This window comes from Gorilla gorilla, chromosome 4, assembly GCF_029281585.2.
Source record: "Gorilla gorilla gorilla isolate KB3781 chromosome 4, NHGRI_mGorGor1-v2.1_pri, whole genome shotgun sequence".
In the NCBI taxonomy this organism is placed as follows: Eukaryota; Metazoa; Chordata; class Mammalia; order Primates; family Hominidae; genus Gorilla; species Gorilla gorilla.
In genome coordinates, this window is record NC_073228.2 from 36,886,563 (window position 1) to 36,906,731 (window position 20,169).

The 20,169-nt window shown below is 36.9% G+C and overlaps 1 protein-coding gene across 7 annotated transcripts in view; it reads right to left on the reverse strand.

Annotated features, from left to right (window-relative positions):
• STXBP4 (syntaxin binding protein 4) overlaps positions 1–20,169 on the reverse strand; it is a 280,286-nt gene that overhangs the window by 81,739 nt on the left and 178,378 nt on the right. The window contains exon 18 of one of the 7 annotated variants that reach the window (XM_004041309.5): positions 351–4,830. The exons of 5 other annotated variants lie outside the window; for them this stretch is intronic. In XM_004041309.5, the coding sequence (XP_004041357.5) occupies positions 4,716–4,830 (115 nt within the window). In that variant the 3' untranslated portion in view covers positions 351–4,715. Of the gene's footprint in view, positions 1–350; positions 4,831–18,243; positions 19,304–20,169 lie in introns of those variants that run through there. One more of the 7 variants, XM_063706253.1, reaches the window with a different exon arrangement.

Below are 20,169 nucleotides of genomic sequence, written 5' to 3' on the forward strand. Positions count from 1 at the left end.
TATCTCACATTGTATCCCTACTACTCAGTGAAGTATCTGGCATCTAGTAGCTCTCGGTAAGTGGGTAAGTGAGTAAATGAATACAAGAAGACAAAATCCCTGCCCTCACGAAGCTGACTCCCATTATTACTCCCACTATTGAGGAAGATAACAAACAAAACAAGGTTAGGGCAAACTGATAAATAATGTAAAAGAAATAAACAGGGTAGAGTGATATAGAGAATAATTGGGTGATGGGGGAATGGAATGGGGGACAGAACTATTGATCTGATCACCCTTTCCCTCAGAACAGCCCAACCCCCAAAAGTAAAAATTGAACTTTTGAAAAAAGTAGACAGAAACAGTATAAGTTTAAATGTTAAAAGTCATATCAAGAAAGCAAATGCAGAATTGCAGTTAATATTTACAAAGTCATTATGCAGACACACTATTACACGTAGACAGTTGTAGTTAAAACACCTGGGTATTTCATTTCTAAAGCGAAGCTCCACAGGCACATTCTGTTTAAGGTTCTTTTCGTTCTCTCAAAAGTTATAAGCAATAGAGTGTGTAAGTTGTTTTAATAATAGTTCAGTTCTTTATGTACATTGTAAAAATGTCAAGCGTGTTGATTCTTCAAAAAGTTGCATTTCACTTAGCAGAGAAAATAAAAATGTCCCATTTCTCCCGAGAAAAAGGATAACATTTTCTAATTGTGCAAACACTTTATGAAAGTATCACTTGACTCTATATTTTGACAGCTGCTTTGCATTTATTATTGGAGAGGCTCTTCATACGGCATGTTCCTTTTTTTTCCTTTTCTAGTCAAGAGGTGTTAATATTATTTTGGAATTACTCAAATTTAAGAGAGTGGTAAAGGGTTGCTCTTCAGGGGTTCTTAATAAACAACCCCCTAACTTCTTACCCCTTTAAGAGGTTGTTTAGGGGAAAAACAAAGAAAGAAAAATGGTTTTAGACTATGAGCTCCTTGTTTTGAGAATCAGTACCATTTAGCCTCATAGCATGCAAATTTCACATTTTGCCTGGCATGCAGTAGGTGCTCAGGAAGTGTTTGCTGAGTTGAACTGGTTTGAGAAAAGGCAAGGGATTACTATCCTTATTATTCAGATAGGGAAAGTGAGGCCCAAAGAACTCGAAGATGCATTTGTATTGTGCTTGGTACTTTAGTGAACGTCTCACCCAAGTTAGCTCATTTGAAAGTTGGTCCTCACAACCATTACATGTAAAGTAGGAAAAGAGAAGAGTAATGATGTATTTGACATATAGTGAGTTAGTCACTACTAGACTTCCCTCTACATAGCAAGTCAGTCTCTGCTGCTAAAGGAAATCTAAAACCTAATAATTAAAAATCTCAGGTTCTTGGACTTGGTGGAAGGAAGGTTATTCTTCCAAGGACAAAAAAAAAAAACAAAACAGAAAATCTATAGGAACATTTGGACTAAAAAAAGTCCTATCATACATAAAAATAAGGCTCACATACACTATTGGTGGTAATGTAAGTTGGTCCTACTTTTATGGAGAATTTATGGATATATACCAAAATTAAAATGAATGTAACTTTGACCTAGCTTTGATCAAGAAATTTATGAATGTATTCACACTATAGACATACTAGCACAAGAGTGCAAAGATACATGAGGAAAAGGATTTAATGAATATATAAATGTTCACTGTGACATTGTTAGCAATAAGAAAACTTAAAACATTTTAGTGTTCAATAAATTGCTGGCCACACAAATTATAGGTTATGTGGGTAGCGATATTTTATGTAGACATTTGAAATAAAAGATTAATCTATGTATTGACATGAAAAGATGACCACAACATAACATGTCAAAACCAAACTGCTTAATAGTGTGATTTCCTTTGAGTAAAATCACTCACCACAGTATTAGTGACTGCTACCTCTGGAAAGTGAGACGGGCTATCGCTTACTTTATTCACTTCCAAAGTACTTGATTTTTTTAAAATAAAATAGATTAGTTTTAAAATTCAAAAATTAAGAAGCAGCTGTTTAGTCCTGGCCACACACAAACTCTTTTGTTGTTTTTTTTTTAAATCAAGAGTAAGTGGAACCCAGGAAATGATCAGCAATTGTTCTACTTCACCACAGTGTTTAGCACAGTGCTTGTGACATTGTTGGTGCTCAATAAATATTTTGAGGGAATGAGTGAGTAAGGATGAGTCAACTTGGGCACTCTAGTAAAGTGAGACGGAAGGACAGAAGAACATTCAGATTTTCTAACCCTAAAATCCAAGCCAGTGAGTCAATGAAGACTTCATGATGACCACATTGCTACGGTTGATTGATGTTAAAGAAAGACTGGCTACTCGCCAAAACATAATGTGAGGGTCCTATTTGCACTGGAAAAGGATTCTTGCTAAGCCCTGACCATGTTTTTTTGAGCATCTCTTATGGCACCGACCTGATGGTTTAGAAGTCACGGAAGCTTTATGAAGAGGGAATCTGAGAGAGTGGCCAACTGGTTCAGTCCATTCACACACTGAACCTCCTCAGCAACATTCCCCAAGTAAGGAATTCAGATTGCTGGGATGGTGTTTCCATTTTCTCCTGGGGAATTCTTTTCTTATCAGCTCTAATTACTAGAAAGTTCCTCATGACACTGAACTAGAATCTGCCTTTCTATAAAATGTACCCATAGACAATGAATCTAAGCAGTTCTCCATAGTGGTTTAGAGAACAGCTTTTGGAATCACAGATCTGCCTTGAACCCTAGCTTCTACACATAGGTGCTTTGTGACCCTTAGGCAAAGATTACTACTCTCTAAACCTATGTTTTTTCTTTTAGAATTGGGGATAATTACAGTTCCTATTTCATGGAATGGTTTTAAGAAGATCATAAATAAATATATGCAAACTGCTCATCACCATGTATGGCACAAAATGCTCAATAAATAATATCATTACAATTGTTTAGGCCTTTTTCACTAGGTATTTGACAGAAACAGGGAGGCAAGTGGTACAAAACAGCAGTTAATGGATGAGGTGTCTCTTGTCAGTGGGCTGTGTGCCTGAGTACTTTGATTTCAGTGACTCAAGCACCTTCTTTGTTTTGCTCACTAGAAACAAATTAGAAAACTCTCCAAGCAGGGGGAGAGAAATTTCATACCATTAATTTGACAAAAACAAGAAGTTTGTACTTTCACAATTATAGACACTAACTTACAGAATACCTCATTCACCTCTGGGGGGTGCAAGGAAATAGCTCCCTCTGGGGCTTCTCTCAAAACTTGTCTCCCGGAAGCTTCCTAACATTCAAATGGCTGTCAGGCAAAACACAAGTCTTCCCTAGCCATCCTGAAACATTTCTCATGGCTAATGACTACCTATCAGTCTGGAGTTGACTTTATATTATTACTCAAGACATAAATCACAAATCCTAAATGGATTCAGGAATGTATAGTTGAGCACAATGTATATGTATATCTTTACCATATAAATCTGTATTATACACCATATGAAATTCAGTAGACTAGGAGACTTAAGATCTCAGTTTACTCAACTATAAAATGGCTACAATGAATGGTTCTTAGACTATGTTCTAAGGACCTCTAGGTCTGCACAGCAGTGCTGGGAGCTGCTCGACTTGGGCTTTAGGCTTCCATCTTGTTTCGAGTAGAGCAGTAATGTTTTAACAGATACCTCTCTTCTCATCAGCTCCCCTCAAACCATCCCTCTGGGAAGGGCAACCTAAGCAGGACAAACCATGCCTTTCACTTTAGAAAAACACGAGCTTCTGAAAGAAGTCTGTTGAAACAATATCACAAAGAGCGCGCCTACTTGGCGAAGGCTTGGGTGCAGAGAAGGGGGAAGGGTTTATAGGAGAAGAATAGTGGGGTTATAGAGGGGCCATGTTTGACAGAAGAGGTGCCTTCTGAATCTCTGTGGAATGCACAGCTGTGGAGCCAGCTGCATCAACACAATCACAGTGTCCTGCGTGATGGGCTGTGACCTCCCTCTGTGGAGACAGCAGGGTATGGGGGAAGGGGGACTGCTCATGGAATCAGAAGACTTAGGAGTGAGTCTCGGTGCTGGGACAGGGAGCTTCCTCTCTCTGAACTTCTATTTCCCTACTGAAAACCAAGAATAAACATACCCACCAGATCAGCTTCAAGGGCATGTTGTATGGTTTAAAGACAATGGGGTCTACAAAGCATTTTGTAAATTAGAAAGCTCCACAAAGATACCAGCTGTATTCATCAGCCCATGAGGTGTCTAAATGTGATCCTTAAATTCCAAAAAGCTTGCTAAGTTCACTTTCCTAATATATGAATATAAAACATTAGTGAATTATCAAATAAATGAGGTGTTTCATTATGTTCATATACTTTTTCAATATGTCAATTATAAAAAACCATTGTATCTGAGACCCTATGAAGAACTACATATGAAATTACAAAGAAAGATCTAATTATATATGAAAAAGTATATATATTATAAAGTCTAATTATATGTGATTTCAAAAAATATAACTAGATTATTCTTAAGGAACTACTGTAGTGGCAATTGATTTTTTAAATGTATACAGAAATATCAAAAGTTTTACAAAAATACCCAAAGTCCAGAGTCTCCATTTCACACTTCAACAAGTAGTTCATGCTTTACTCCTATTTTAGACTGTTTCATCTCAGAATTGGATGTTATGTGTCTCTGCTCACATCATCCATGTAGCTCCATTTCCTAAGGAAAACCATCAACTTTTCTGGTTGGGGAGTTCTCTAGAGCAATCCTCTTCATTCTCCTCTGAGCGAGATAGATTCAGGACACTCATCACAGGATGGATCCAGGATGTAGTCTGTGTCACATGACTTGAGAAGAACAAGAATGCAATTAGAATCTGAAAGACTGTCCTTCTACTCATCCATGCAAGTACTGATCCTGGTGACATTTCTTCTACCCTAGTAAAGTCCCTGTGATAGGAAGCAGTTAGAACTAGATCTAATAGCTTTAATAAGTCTTAGACACATTTTAAGCTTCAATGAAAACCATTTCTTTCTTTCTTCTTTGGTTAAAAAGGAATGCAGGTGAATGCAGCATCTCTAACTCTTTTCGTTTCAGTATCTGACATTCAGTCAGTCAGCAAGTCCAATGACTGCCTTGCTGTAACATCTCTGGAATCTGTTTCTTGCTCTCCTTTTTCAAGGAAATAGTCTGGGTCACTGAAATGGTTTGCCTCCCTGCCTCTGCTCTAGTTCTTTTCTAATTCATTCTCTACTGCAGCCAAAGAACTTTCTAAATGACAAATCATACACTGTTACTCACTTGCTAAACATTCAATGAAATACTTTGTTTTTTTAGCTGCCTCAACAATACCTGCTTTTTAAAATTTTTATTTATTTATATATTTATATATTTATTTATTTATTTATTTATTTATTTATTTATTTATGTATTTGAGACAGAGTCCTGCTCTGTCACCTAGGCTGCAGTGCAGCTGCACAATCTCAGATCACTGTAACCTCTGTCCCCTGGGGTTCAAGGAATTCTCGTGCCTCAGCCTCCCAAGTAGCTAGGGCTAAAGGTGCGCACCACCACACTGGGCTAATTTTTGTATTATTAGTAGAGATAGGGTTTCACCATGTTGGCCAGGCTGGTCTGGAACTCTTGGGCTTAAGTGATCCACCCACCTTGGCCTCCCAAAGTGTTGGGATTACAGGCGTGTGCCACTGCACCCCACCAACAATATCTTCTTCTTTCCCATAATCCTTTCCCATGAGAAGTTAACTCTTATTAATTCTAAAAAACCAAATATCCCTTAAGAATCCTCCAATCTGTGCCCATGGTCTTATCTCTTATTAAATCAAATTATAAATGCTTGTTTATTTTTAGGCCTTCCTATTTCATATAAAGCTCCTTAATGGCAGGAACTACATTTCTTATCTCTGAATTTGTGGGGCCTAACATGATCTCAGAACAAATGACCAGCATCCTGAAAAGTGTTTCAGGGAAATAACACAAGCAGAGATGAGAAAGGAAGTACAAAAGATATTGGGTATGTCTAGGAAATGGTGACACATCACGAAATCATGCTCTTAACCTGGTGGATGGTATTTCTTACACTTAGTGTCCTACTCCCAGCCTTTGGCTGGATGAATCTCCTAAATCCACCACCATCTTCCCAACTCTGGAGTGCACGAATTAGGACAAGGATTTGTTTCTTCTCCTTGGACACTCTTTCTAGCCCTGGTTTACCCCACTGCCTTTATCCACCCTAGATCAGTTTCCCTAGCCTTCGTCCTCCCCAAACTCAACCTCAGAAGCAGCATCATGTCTTAGATCAAGTGCATCTGAAGGCCAGTACTTACAACGATTACTTAAGATTGTGGATCTGAAAGTGCCTCCTACATTATAAAGTAACATTTTCCAAAGTATGTTCCCAAGAGTTTTAAATAAATGTTATGTGAAGAATAGCCTGGCACAGTAGCTCATGCCTGTAATCCCAGTTACTGACTTGGGAGGCTAATATGGGAGGACTGCTTGAACTCAGAAGTTTGAGGCTGCAGTGAGGTATGATCCACTACCTTCCAGCCTGGGTGACAGAACAAGACCCTGTCTCAATCAATCATCAATCAATTAATCAATGTTATGTGAAGAATATAATTCTACAGTCAAATAAGTTTGACATAATTGAATAGGTTTCTTTACTAGAGGATTTCCCAGAGATTTTAATATGCTAATGTGCTCTATGAGTCTCCAAGACTATGTAATATTACTCAAAGTAACATATCTCTGTTAACAAACACAGGGCCAGTGTTCCATAGAACACAATTTGGGAACTATCACAAAAATGCATTCATTTTATTGGCTACTGATTACAATACTGAAAATGTTAGGTAGTACAAATGGTAAGTTCCATTGTTATTATTAGTTTGGTTTGTTTTCAATCCTATAGTATACATTTTGTTCATATCCCCCCTACACAAATTGTTCAGCTCCTCTGTTTAAATATTAAAAATGTATCTTTTCATGGAAGAAGATTACTAGCGGTTTTATTATGGCATAAAAAGGGTTCAAGTTCTTTAAGAATCAAGGTGAAAGTGACAAGGTCCAGGCATCTTCATAGCTTCAAAAGCTCAGAGTGTGGTTTAGTGTACAAAGAATCATTATTCTCTTGACGATAATCCACATTACTAATATCTCTTTAAAATGGTTTAATGGAATTTCTTATTATGGAGGCTAAATTTACTGAAGTATTTGATTCCGCACAGGTTAACTTCATTTCAAGGCCTTTATAAAGCTGGAAAGCTGCCTAACTTGAAAGTGGTTTTAAAGAAATACTAATGAGTGTAACATGAGAGGGCTGGAATGCCACTGCAAGGTGAAATGAGGACACATCACCCTGTACAAAGTACATGTCTAAAACTAAAATGGAAAAGCTTGATGAGACAGCTTTGCTTATTTTAAAATATTGGTATATATTTTAATACTTTAATGTTTATCAGCACATATTAGTCCAAAGAAGAGACCATAATTTAAATCATTTAAATTCCTCCCTCTCCTTTGAAGTTCCATAATTGGAGGAGATGGGAAGGAAGAAAAACAGGAGCAATTACCTGAGGGTAAGTTCAGGTAGTATGCTTTGCTATGTGACTTTTTATAAATAGTATTCTCATGCTTGACATATTACAACTGTCCATATATGAACATTCCATTAAATTGCTAATTTAAAATAATCAAAAGGAAAATGTCTAAGAAAAAAACGTAGTTATAGACTCTGAAAGGTGAATATCAGAAAGTTCTACCAGATGGTCATCCTTGCCAGTAACCTTCATTAAGCACTTTTTAATCAACAAATCACATCTGATCTTACTCCAAATACAAAAGTAATATAAAATTTGATTAACCTTATAACTTGATTAATCTTATATTCACAATATGATTTTTTGTATATGCCTAAAAACACACATGCACACACCTAAGCATCAAATATGCAATTACAACAGCTACTCACTAGAAGAAATAAAACTAAAGCAACAGAGAGATGTGTTCTGTGCTTCAAGCACACATTTCAGACCTGGGTCTTTGTTTAAAACGTCCAGAACCAATAGGACACAGTGCTTCTGAAACTCAGGTAATGCATGTGAAGTGCCTGGCAGAGAGGAGACATTCAATAAATAATCATAGCTAGTTTTTATTGATAATTAGGGATTTCTGATTATTGTAAGAAAAATTTGGAATTCTTCCTATGATGCTGGAAGGGGGCCATTTGTGTGTATACCATTCAATTTTATGTCCTAGTGAGCACTGTGGCTAAAGAGCTTTGACATAATCGGTATGATGAGATAATCCCAGATTTACTGGCTTGGAGAACATTCTAGTATTAAAAACATTTCCTCTGTGATTTGTGTGCTTGGTAATTCAACTGATAAGAGAGAGAATAAATCAGCCCTGTTGATTGTTTAATTAATAAAGACCCCATGGTTCATAAAGGGAGATGTTGCTACTTAGTATAAAAAATGTAGAGGTTTGGAAAATAAATGAAGCTTACTATGGAACATGAAAATTTTCCATTTGAACAAACAGTACCTCTGGCAAATTCTCCTAAAGAGACAGTGCATCTGACCTGATTTGGAGAGCAGTCAACAGCACTTCAGATATATTTGAAAATCTCAAAAGCATAATACTATTTGCCTCTGAATGGTTGCCAAATCTGTTGTTGGAAAACAATAATATTCGATTTGGGAAGATAACAGTATTGTGTGTTTTAAAAAATAATATTAGTAAACTGAAAGACACATTTTAGAGCTTATTAAAAAACCTAAGAGAACATGCTTTATATTATTGGCATAGAAATGTAAGTGAATTATTTAAATCCCATTATAATTACCCTCCTTATGTTTCTTACCTCCTAGCTAAAGGAGCAAAATGTTTTCTTTCAAAATAAAAATTAGGACAACCTGTTAAACAAAAAGGATTTAATGACAAAAAGGGCACTTGTTCTGTAGAAATTCATTCTTATAACCGTCTGTGATGATGAAAGACATTCTTTTGTTAATCTTCCATCATAGATGGCACTATTTATACATCATTGTGAATTTGCATATACTATTTTATCATGTTTAAGATAAAGCTGTGGAATAAAGAGCCAAAAGTAATTAACTTCCAGTGTCATTTTATTGGGGGGGGGGGTGATAATTGTATGCATATAGTATTTATATAAACCAGAAAACAAAGACAAATAAGTAACTATATGTTAATATAATTTGTTTCAGGCACCAGTAACTTTGAATCACTGGAAAATTTTACAACTGGGCATAAACTGCAAGTAGTAATGACAATAAAAGATTTATACTTAAAAACTAATCCCAATTGAAAACAAAAGAGAAGGTAGGAACACAAGGTGAACCTTGTCAATGAGATTATTAAAAAGTAACCAAACCATGATAAAGCAGCATATAATCTTATATAAACACTGGTTATGAGAATAATTACAGATTAGTAATAGGAAGTATCTATTCTAAAATATGTTTAAGAGAAAATTGCAGGCATTTTGTTCCCACTGGTATATAAGGAGTATCCTCTTACATAATTTTGGAAATATGCCGCTAAAATCAAAATAAATATTTCTCATTAGTGAACGTTGTAAATATCACAGAACACTTTGAGCATTTTGCAATTAGGCATTTGGAAATCCAGTGAGGCTCTGATCAAATATTAGCAGGATCTCATCCAAATCTTTACAGTCTAGAGGACAAATTTTATTTTTATTATATATTTATGGTAATTTCTGTTAAAAATCATTTATCTTTTAAAATCTTAAATTCCAATTAATTAAAAATATTTAGGTCTGAGCTATCAAATCATATTATAAGAATCTAAAGCTATTGTAATATATTACTTATGTATAACATTGGAAAAAATTGTTGTCACTAGACTTCTAAAAGATAAACACTGAAAAGAAAATTCCTGAGGAAAAAGTATGGAAAATATTAATTACATTTTTTCAAATAATATCCACAGGCTGGATTGCTGTATAGAGCTAAAACATGTCAGGTACAAAGCCAATATAATTAATTTTTCAAAGAAGGAAACAACTCTGTAGTGACAGAGTACAGCCCTGGGTAACTCTTAAAAATTGATGCTGTTTTTCATCATAATAGGACAAACAAAGCAGAAAAAAACAAAGAACATGTCCTACTGACACTGATACCTATATACTGAATTATTAGAAACTAATAATTATATAGGATTGTATAGTTGGTATATTTGTACTTTCTCATATACCTGTTGGCAGTGTCCACCAAAAATTTATGTTCTCCATTCCATACCATAGAGTTGCTGCCAGGTGGCAGCTGCCTAGGCAGAGACTACATTTCCCAGCTCTCCTCACATCTTTATGTGAGCATGTGATTAGTTCCTGTCAATAGAAGGTAACAGAATTGAAGTTTATCTTTTGTGGGTCAGGGGTTTTTAAGAAGCTGGAGTGCCTTCTCTACTCTCACTCATTATCCGCTAACCGAATGTAGAGGACTCTGAGGCCATTAGGGAGGGCAAAGACATGAGATGGGAGGAGCCTGGGTCTCAACATCACTACCTGAAGAAAAGCTACACCCATCAACCAGGAATCCCTGCATTGATTTGTGAGCATGAAGTCACTGAAAGCAGATGATTTGTTATTTCAGATAGCGTCACTCTAGATCACTGTCAAGCAAGATGAGAATATTTCAAGAGGAAGCCATGACTATTACTTTCTCAATAAATATATGTACAACTTCTATAAACTAAAAGCCTATCTTTCTAAAATACAGAAAATAAGTAATAACTATATATTTTCATGCTACTTTAAATATCAATAATCAAGACTGTCAGAATATAGATTAACGAATACTAAATTTAACTGGAAACAAGTTCATAAGACCACTGTCAACGTTTCCACATTAAATTCCCCCTGCGAGTAGAAGTGCATAAAATGTAGAAGCTACTTTAATTTTTAGTGTTCTTATTAAAATAGAATTGTATTACAAGCCATACAGGTGTTCACTTAATTTAATCAACAAAAGAAGTTTAATAAACATCTGACTAAACATTCTTCTTAATTAACAAATTTAAAACCTTAAAAAAACTAAAATTTAAAACATATTTTTTCAACTAATTTATCTGATTCTAATGTTATGTTTATCTATCAACGTTAAAATGACTACACTACAAATTTTAAATATAAGCATATATATTATACTACAGAATGATTTGTAAAAATCACAAAGTTGGAAGGGACTTTGAGAGGCTCCTTATGAGACCATCTCTAATGTCTTGAAGTATTTCGTCAGTATTACTGATTCCGTCATGTATAAATGCTAAAGCCACTTGACAGTGAGTGTTACAAAGAAAAGCCTTCAATTATGCTGAAAATTATGGGATAAAAACATGCCATCAACCTCTACAGTTTTCTCATGAACTTTTAAATACTGATTGTTTCTAATAGTGCCAGCTTAGACTTGTGACTAAATGGAATTCACTGTCTTTTAGGACCTTAGTATAAATTAAAGGCAAGAAAGAATTATATTCTTATTTTCTATATGAGGAACCTGATACTAAGAAAGGTGAAATAACTTATTCCAGGTCATGAAACTAGTGCATGTTAGAGCCGGGATCTAGATCCAAATCTGACTTCTGAGAATTTAACCATTATATTAAACTCCTCGCTGAGGCTCTGTTCTCTGGGTTGGTGTCAGTAACAATATATAGGGAGGCTCTGGAATGGATTAAGTGACCATCTGAAAGGGGTTCTTCAGCTTTACAAGATAAAATTAATTAAAGATGTATTGACTAGTTCATTGATTATAAATGATATGTCTAAAGCTATTATATATATATTTTAAAGTATTTGCCATATGATATGGTTTGGCTCTGTGTACCCACCCAAATCTCATCTTGAATCGTAATCTCCATGTGTCAAGGGAGGGACCTGTAATCCCCAGTATCAAGGGAGGGAGGTGATTGGATGATGGGGACAGTTTCTTTCATGCTGTTCTCATGATACTGAGTTCTTACAAGATCAGATGGTTTAATAAGCGTCTGGCATTTCCTCTGGTTGCACTTCTCACTCCTGCTGCCTTGTGAAGAAGGTGCCTGCTTCCCCTTCTGCCATGATTGTAAGCTGCAGGAGGCCTCCCCAGCCATGTGAAACTGTGAGTCAGTTAAAGCTCCTTTGTTTATAAATTACCCAGTCTCAGGTGATATCTTTATAGCAGTGTGAAAACAAACTAACATACCACGAAATGCATAAGAATTGTTATCTGGATGACCATGAATAAAAAGTACTTGTATGAAGCCTGAGTCAGAGGCTTTGTGCCAGCAGTCATATTTTTTACATCATGTAGCAACAAATTCTTCATATATCTATTTTTGTCTAATAGGCTGTTAGTTTCTGGAGGGTAGGGAAGTGTCCTACTCATCTTTATAGCCCCAGTGTCAGGCTCACAGAAAGGGGGGTCCATAAATGTTTGATGCATGGATACATTTCACTGATATATTACTATTGTTATATCACTGGGCAAAAATACTCAAAAGTGGTAGACAAGCTTACTTATAATGGAGGATCAGATAAAACAATCTTCCGACTTGGTAATCCAGTGTACTGTCCTAAATTATTGAAAATATGCATAAATAAATTGATCATTATTAAAATAAGATTTAAATAGCTCCAAAGTCACCAAATAACCAACACTACTAGTCCTTCTCACCAATATTCTCATATCCAAGTAACTTCCAAAGGTCTACTCATACATTTGGTTGTACGTAACAGTTGAATCACTGTGATAATTCAGACCATTTTGACTAGTTTATTTTCTATATAGCTGGAGTTATATGTCAACCTACTCAAATCCCAGGTTTTGTTAAAATTATTTACATCGAGCAAATACTATTTTTAGCTAAGCAAATCTTGTTTTAACTATTAGAGTATAAAACTTTACTAAAGACAAATAAATATGATGGTAAGTGGCCTGGCTAACAGCTCACGCTTCCCTTTGGTCCCTAAACCGTAGAAGTGATTTTACCACACTGGAATTTTTAGTCCTTGAAATGATGAGAATGCAGCCAAAGCCATGTTTCTAGGCACCAGATACCCAACAGAGGGATGGAGATTTTCACAGAGGTACCTGCTTAATACCAGTGCTAAGTAACAAAGTGCAGGCATGATCAAAGAAGACCTCTGGCCCTCTTAATATTGAGATCATTCATTTGATACAGATGTTCAGGTATGTGGCAGCTGGGTAAGACTTTACATCAGGAAAGCATTTTGTACTTTACAACGTTCTTTGATACCAATTTCCCAATTTGCTTTTCATATAAATCTCACAGACCTTACTTTTCTCTACAGTTTTTACAATTGATGAAACTGAGGCTCAGAGTATCAAAGCCCCATCCAAGGTCACACAGTAGTAGGACCACTACCCTCCCCACTCTACTTCTAACTCCCTGTAATCATTTGCTACTGCAGTAACAAATTTCCACAAATTGAATGGCCTAAAACAACACAAATTTACTACCTTATAGTTGTGTAATTCAGAAGTCCCACACAGGTCTTATTGTTCTGGAGGCTCTAGAGGAGAATTTGTTTCTTTGCTTTTCCAGGCCACTCACATTCCTTGGCTTATGGCTCTCAACTTCAAAGCCAGCAACATAACATATCCCGAATTCTGCTTCCACTGTCATATCTCTTTCTGACTCTCTTTTTCTGCCTCCCTCTTCTACTGTTAAGGAGTCATGTGATTGGACCCACTTGGATAATCCAGAATTAGCTCCATATTTTAAGGTTAGTTGATTAGCAACCTTAATTCTACCTGCAACTTTAATGCTCCTTTACCATGTGACCTAGTATATTCACACTTACAGGTGCTGGGGAATAAGATGTGAACATTTTTGAGGGCCATTATTCTGCCTACCCTTCTCTTCTTCCCTTAAGCTGCTTCTTCCCCTAAGACTAGGGCCTAATGGAAAATGCACCGATTGGGATCAACTCTTGCAATTTGCCTAAAACTTGCTAAACGTTTAGCATGAAAAAAAAAATATATATGTATGATACTATAATGAATATAATCTACAGAATGAAGAAAAAAGTTGCTAGGGACCTTATGAAAAGTAATTTTTGGGAGAAGCTACTATACGGACTGAACTATGTCCCTCCTAAATTCATATGTTGAATCTCCAATCCCCAGCGTGGCTGTATTTGGAGACTGGATCTCTATGGAGATAATTAGGGTTAGATGAGGTTGTAGGGTTGGCAGGACACTGATCTGATGGAACTGGTGTCTTTGTAAGAAGAGACACCAGAGATATCTCTCTCTCTGTGTACAAAGAGAAGAGGCCAGATGAGGACACAGCCAGAGGTAGGCATCTAGAAGCCAGGAAGAGAGTCTCACCAGAAACCAACCCTGATGGCGCCCTGATCTTGGGACTTCTGTGAGAAAATAAATTTCTGTTGTTTAAGCCACGTCTGTGGTGGTTTGTTATGGCAGCCCTAGCAGACTAATATAGCAACCACATTTGGAAGGGAAAGAGTTTGACAAAAAGTATTTGTTAGTAAATCTAAATAAAGGGTCCTGGCAGCAAAGAAAATTATACACCTTTCAAATAAAAGTATTAACCCTCAGAAAGGTTACGAGTTTTCAAAGTACTTTATGAAACCCCAAATAATTTATTTTAATATCTCAATGAAATATGAAAAAACATGCTTCATGCCTGTGTTATACCTGTCATTGGTTAAATGAGGGGGAAAAGGGGCTTTGACGCTGAATATTTAGGTCTGGATGTTCTTTTTATTTTAGTGGGCTTTGCCATTCTGAATAACCCAAGCCAGCTGCCTGGTCTTTCATTTCATGACAATTTCTCACACAGTACTTCATATTCCTACATATCTTTGTAGGTATTTACAGAAAATCCTGAGCAAGCTGTCTCAGGCTCATGATCAATGCAATGTCTCTGCTCCTATCACAGGGCTTTTGACTGGCCAGAGAGTGGCACAGGTGTAGGTTTTGGCTACTGGTTTCCATCTGCAGTTGTGTAAACACTATCATTTTAAACTCCTCCATTGGCAAATAGCAATAGTATAAAATAAGGAAGGGGAGGGGTAACTAACAGCTGTTAAGCACTCATTATGTGCAAGGTATTTTGCTAGGTGCTTTTTACCCCAAATTTCATTCAATTCTCAAAACAATCTGGGGAGATAGATAGAAATTATTATCCTTGTTTTTGTACAAGAATAGAGGGTAGAGAGTATTGAAATAACTTACCACTACCAAGGTCACACTCAAAAGTGGTTGCATAAACATTAGAAGCTAGCTCTGTCTGATACTAAAGCCTTTATTTTTTTCCCCATCAATTGCTTCCGCAGACTGCCAACAATATTCATTCAATAAATATTTATCATCCCTACAGATACCAGGCCCTGTGCTAGGTAATGAATATTCCAAACCAGTTGTCACATGGATGGTTACAGCTTTAAAGTGCAATCTAGTAATTTCAATACCTTACAACTCATTCATAGCTAAGAAGTATTTGGGGGCAAAATATTTAAAAAGGTCCATATTTCATCTTTTAAGTCCTCTGTTGGTTTCTTCATTGTAGCCTCATTAAGAATAAAATGCCCAGAATTCTTATACATGTAAAAGAGAGTGAGGAGCCTACACATATTCTCCTTATCTAGTCTGAAGTTGCATAGAAATTGCCCTGACACCTCATCCAGTGAGTCTTAGATCTTACTAATTTGTCAGTAGACATTTCCTCATTCACAGAAAATGAATCAAAGCCCCCAAATTAATGAGATCTTTAGAAGGAGGGTGTTAGACAGTGTCCACTAAAAGCTAAAATAAGCTATGTGCTTGCTCACGCCTGTAATCCCAGCACTTTGGGAGGCTGAGGTGGGCGGATCACCTGAGGTCAGGATTTCAAGACCAGTCTAGCCAACATGGCCCCGTCTCTACTAAAAATACAAAAATTAGCCAGGTGTGATGGCTGGTGCCTGTAATCCCAGCTACTCGGGAAGCTGAGGTGGCAGAATCACTTGAACCTGGGAGGCGGAGGTTGCACTGAGCCGAGACTGTGTCACTGCACTCCAGCCTGGGTGACAGAGCGAGACTTCGTCTCAAAAAAAAAGAAGAAAAAAAAAAAGCTAAAATAATTGTAAAGGATTTAGAAAAAGCTAAAAGTAGTACCTTTTAAATTTCTAATTCAGAAACCATTCCTTCCTTTCCATCTTCCCCTTTCCAATCTCCCTAATTTCTAATTGCATTAGATTTACCTAAGCTAGGCTCTACTTAGCAAATAAAGTTAGGGCCTAAGAAACGATAATTTAAAATTCTTGTCTTTTGTGTTTTCCTTTGTTTATAAATGAGATGACACAATGTAACTGAAGCTTTTAACTAATATAATAGGCAAACAATAAAATTTATTCACTTACAGATTATGAGCCATTCTTCCCTGCTTGCAAACAAACTAACTGGCTATCTTAACCCAAGTATAGACAATCATTTTAGGGCATTAATGAATTCTGACTGGAGAGAAATGAGAGAAACCATGCATACTAGAACTTAGTTATGCTGTAGAGTCATAAAAACAAAGCTCTCACATACTGAACATCTCGTAAGAAATTTGGGGTAGGGGTGTTCTCATTGTTTATTTTGTTATTCCAACCTAATAGTTGCATCATTACTGTTCATCATGGCAGAGTTCCTGTCATGTGCTAGCAATACACTCTAGAAGAAAAAGATTGCAAAGATGTGGCATGTGTCCTACACACCACTTCTCCCTCTAAACCCATGGCAGACATCTCCTGTTGATCAAGGCATACATCAGTGAAGTTGAATATGTCCTCAGAATTCTTCTCAAAATAATACTTGAGACAGCTATTATCAACAGACAGAGATGGCATGAGTTAAAATCTATTTCCCTTCCCTGTTCTACACAGAAACTTTTGTTTTATTCAAATACATAGACTTTCTAGGTTCTACTGATATGCATTTGTAATGTTCTAAGTATAATACTGCCTATGTGATAAAGAATAGAATTTGTAATATGAGGAACAATATATCAGATTTTAGGATCTGATATAAAGGCATATCAATCCAAATGAATGCATGGAGAATTACAAGCCAAATTTAAGTAACTTAAAAGCAAGTGATTACATGTATTTGAAAAATCACCAACAGTATAATTCAGGGGTCCCCAACCCCCGGGCCATGGACTCGTAGTGGTCCATGACCTGTTAGGAGCTCAGCTGCACAGCAGGAGGTGAGTTCCAGGCAAGCGAGTACTACTGCCTGAGCTCTGCCTCTTGTCAGATCAGTGGTGGCATTAGGAGTGCAAACCCCATTGTGAACTGCACATGCAAAGGATCGAGGTTGCATGTTCCTTATGACAATCTAATGCCTGATGACTGAGGTAGAACAGTTTCATCCTGAAACCGTCCCCCTACCCCCTGGTCCATGAAAAAATTATCTTCTACAAAATGGGTTCCTCATGCCAAAAAGGTTGGGAACTGCTGGCATAATTGAATATTCAAAGCAAGTAATGGACATAGACAATTTTGTATTATTTATATAAGTCATATGAAACATATATTTTACATACACTGTGAAGCGGCATCTGCTAGGCATCCTCTAAGATGGTTCCCAATGATCCCTACCTTCTGGAATTCATACTTTTAGGTAGGCGCCTCTTACACTGAACCACAGTTGGTCACATAGCAGAAGTGATGGTAGATCAGGCATCTGACATTGGTTGTAAAAGACACTGTAGCTTTTGTCTTTCTCCCTCTCTGTCCTTTTTGTCCCTTACTTCAAGGAAGACAGCTGCCATATTGTGAGTAGCTCTATGTGTTCATGATATGGTGAGGAAGTGAAGCCTCCTGCCAATAACCTCATGAGTGAGCTTGGAACAAATACTCCAGCCAGCTCACTAAGCCACTCTTTTTTTTTTTTTTCTTTTTTTTTGAGACGGAGTCTCGCTCTGTGGCCCAGGCTGGAGTGCAATGGTGTGATCTTGGCTCACTGCAAACTCTGCCTCCTGGGTTCACACCATTCTCCTGCCTCAGCCTCCAGCGTAGCTGGGACTACAGGCACCAGCCACCACGCCTGGCTAATGTTTTTTTGTATTTTTTTTTAGTAGAGACAGGGTTTCACCGTGTTAGCCAGGATGGTCTCAATCTCCTGACCTCATGATCTGCCTGCCTCGGCCTCCCAAAGTGCTGGGATTACAGGCGTGAGCCACCACGCCCGGCCTCATTAAGCCACTCTTGAAGTCCCAGCCCTAGCTAACAGAGTGACTACAACTTCATGAGAGACCCAGAGAGAAAGTGAGAGAGTAATCCAGTGAAGCCACTCCTGGATTCAGGATGCTCTAAAATTGAGTAAGAAAATACATACTGGTTTAAGCTAAACTTTTGGAGAAATTTATTATGCAGATATAGAGTTAATGTAAGTATGATAATCACAGTAAATCTGAATCAACAGAAAGATAAAAGGATACAAAAAAGCAATTAGCAGCTATGTCTAATTTGTCATAAATTCAGTTTTACTACAAACTTGATAACTCTCATAATAATTTTGTTATATAACATATGTATAAAGCATGTGAACTTTTAAGTGGAATCATACCAAAGACTACTATAAATCTGTAACAGTATACAACTTCAAAGGGAAAAAGATAAGAAGTTGGGTAGAAAAATGGATCAAGTTAATCACATAATTTCATTATAGCACTCTCAAGATCATGGATGGTTTGTTATTAAATTTAAGAATGTTGCAACTCTCTCTCTAAGAGGAAAATAAGAAAAAATTTCCTAGAATGCACAAATACTTTTTAAAACTATATAAATAATGTATTTTCTTTTTTACACATATATGAGGCAAGTGAGCAAGCTCTGCTCACCTGCATATATGCGTATATACATTGGGACACACACACACACAGAAACATACACACACACAGAGATATATGTTTATTAATTCTATGAAACACTGGCTGTAGCGATGCCAACACTGATCAAATTTGTTCATCCTAGGTAAAATGCTTTCTTCTCTTGCATCAGAATTTAAGTAGATGACAAAGTATTAATATATGTGTGATGGACATGTGGATGGGCAGGAATAGTCAATGAGGATTATGTTCATCTGGACATTCTTAGGACACCACTGACAGTTATTCCCTTGCCAGAGGCTTGGCTTCCATCAGATGTAGCAATTCAATTTCTGGGAAGGCAGTGACAGATGCCAATTTCAGGAAGAGATTATGTGTATACAGACCATCATCTCTTCTGGTGTTCTGGGAGGGTGATTTCAGTCACTATTTTTAAGTAGAGGTGAGAGAGCAATGATCTGAGTCCATTACTTATTATTTCTTGCCTTCAAAGCATCATCTATATGGTAAATGAATCACTCTTACCTCAAAAGCTAACACAGGCTACACAGACTCAAAATTTTTGTTGGGGTAGTAAGAGAATGAAGATTAAAACAAAACAAAAACAAATGACAAACCAAAACTAAATAGTTCCAAAAAAGACATATAGTAGATGTCTGCTTATGCAAACTTTACTTATCTGACAACATCACCTAGCTGAATGCAGCTAAGAACCATGAAGAAACTCCTACCAAAATGTGAAAGCAAGGGGAGGGAGTGAAGAGGGCTAACCTTTGCTGAAAGTGTCTATTTTGGGCCAGGTGCTATGATAGGCTCTTTAAATACACAAGCTCATTCATTCTGGACAGGAACCCTATGAAGTGCTAATATACTTTCCTTTTTATAAATGGAGAAATTAATCCCAGAGAGGTTAAGTAAATGTGCCTAAGGTTTAGCTATTTTATTCAGCTATTTTGTGTAGACACTGTCATTTTAATTAAAGTTTCTCCAAGTCCAAAGCCCATGCTCTTCTTTCCCTGATACCAGATGGCCTTCCTGTAATCAAATCCACCTGCAACAGAACTTATGTATCATACTTGACTTACATAAGCACTCCTGCAGAACCACATTCAAAGGCTATTTACAAGCAGTTCAAATTAGCCTCATTATCTGGCATCCTGTCCTCCTCAAATACAAAACTGGGGAAGAAGGTGGCTTGTGGAGAGTGGGCAAAGAGAATGGTCATGAGGAGAGGAACAGGGACACTGAGAGAAGCAAGAGATGACAGCTGTGTCTCTACTCTGTCTTATACA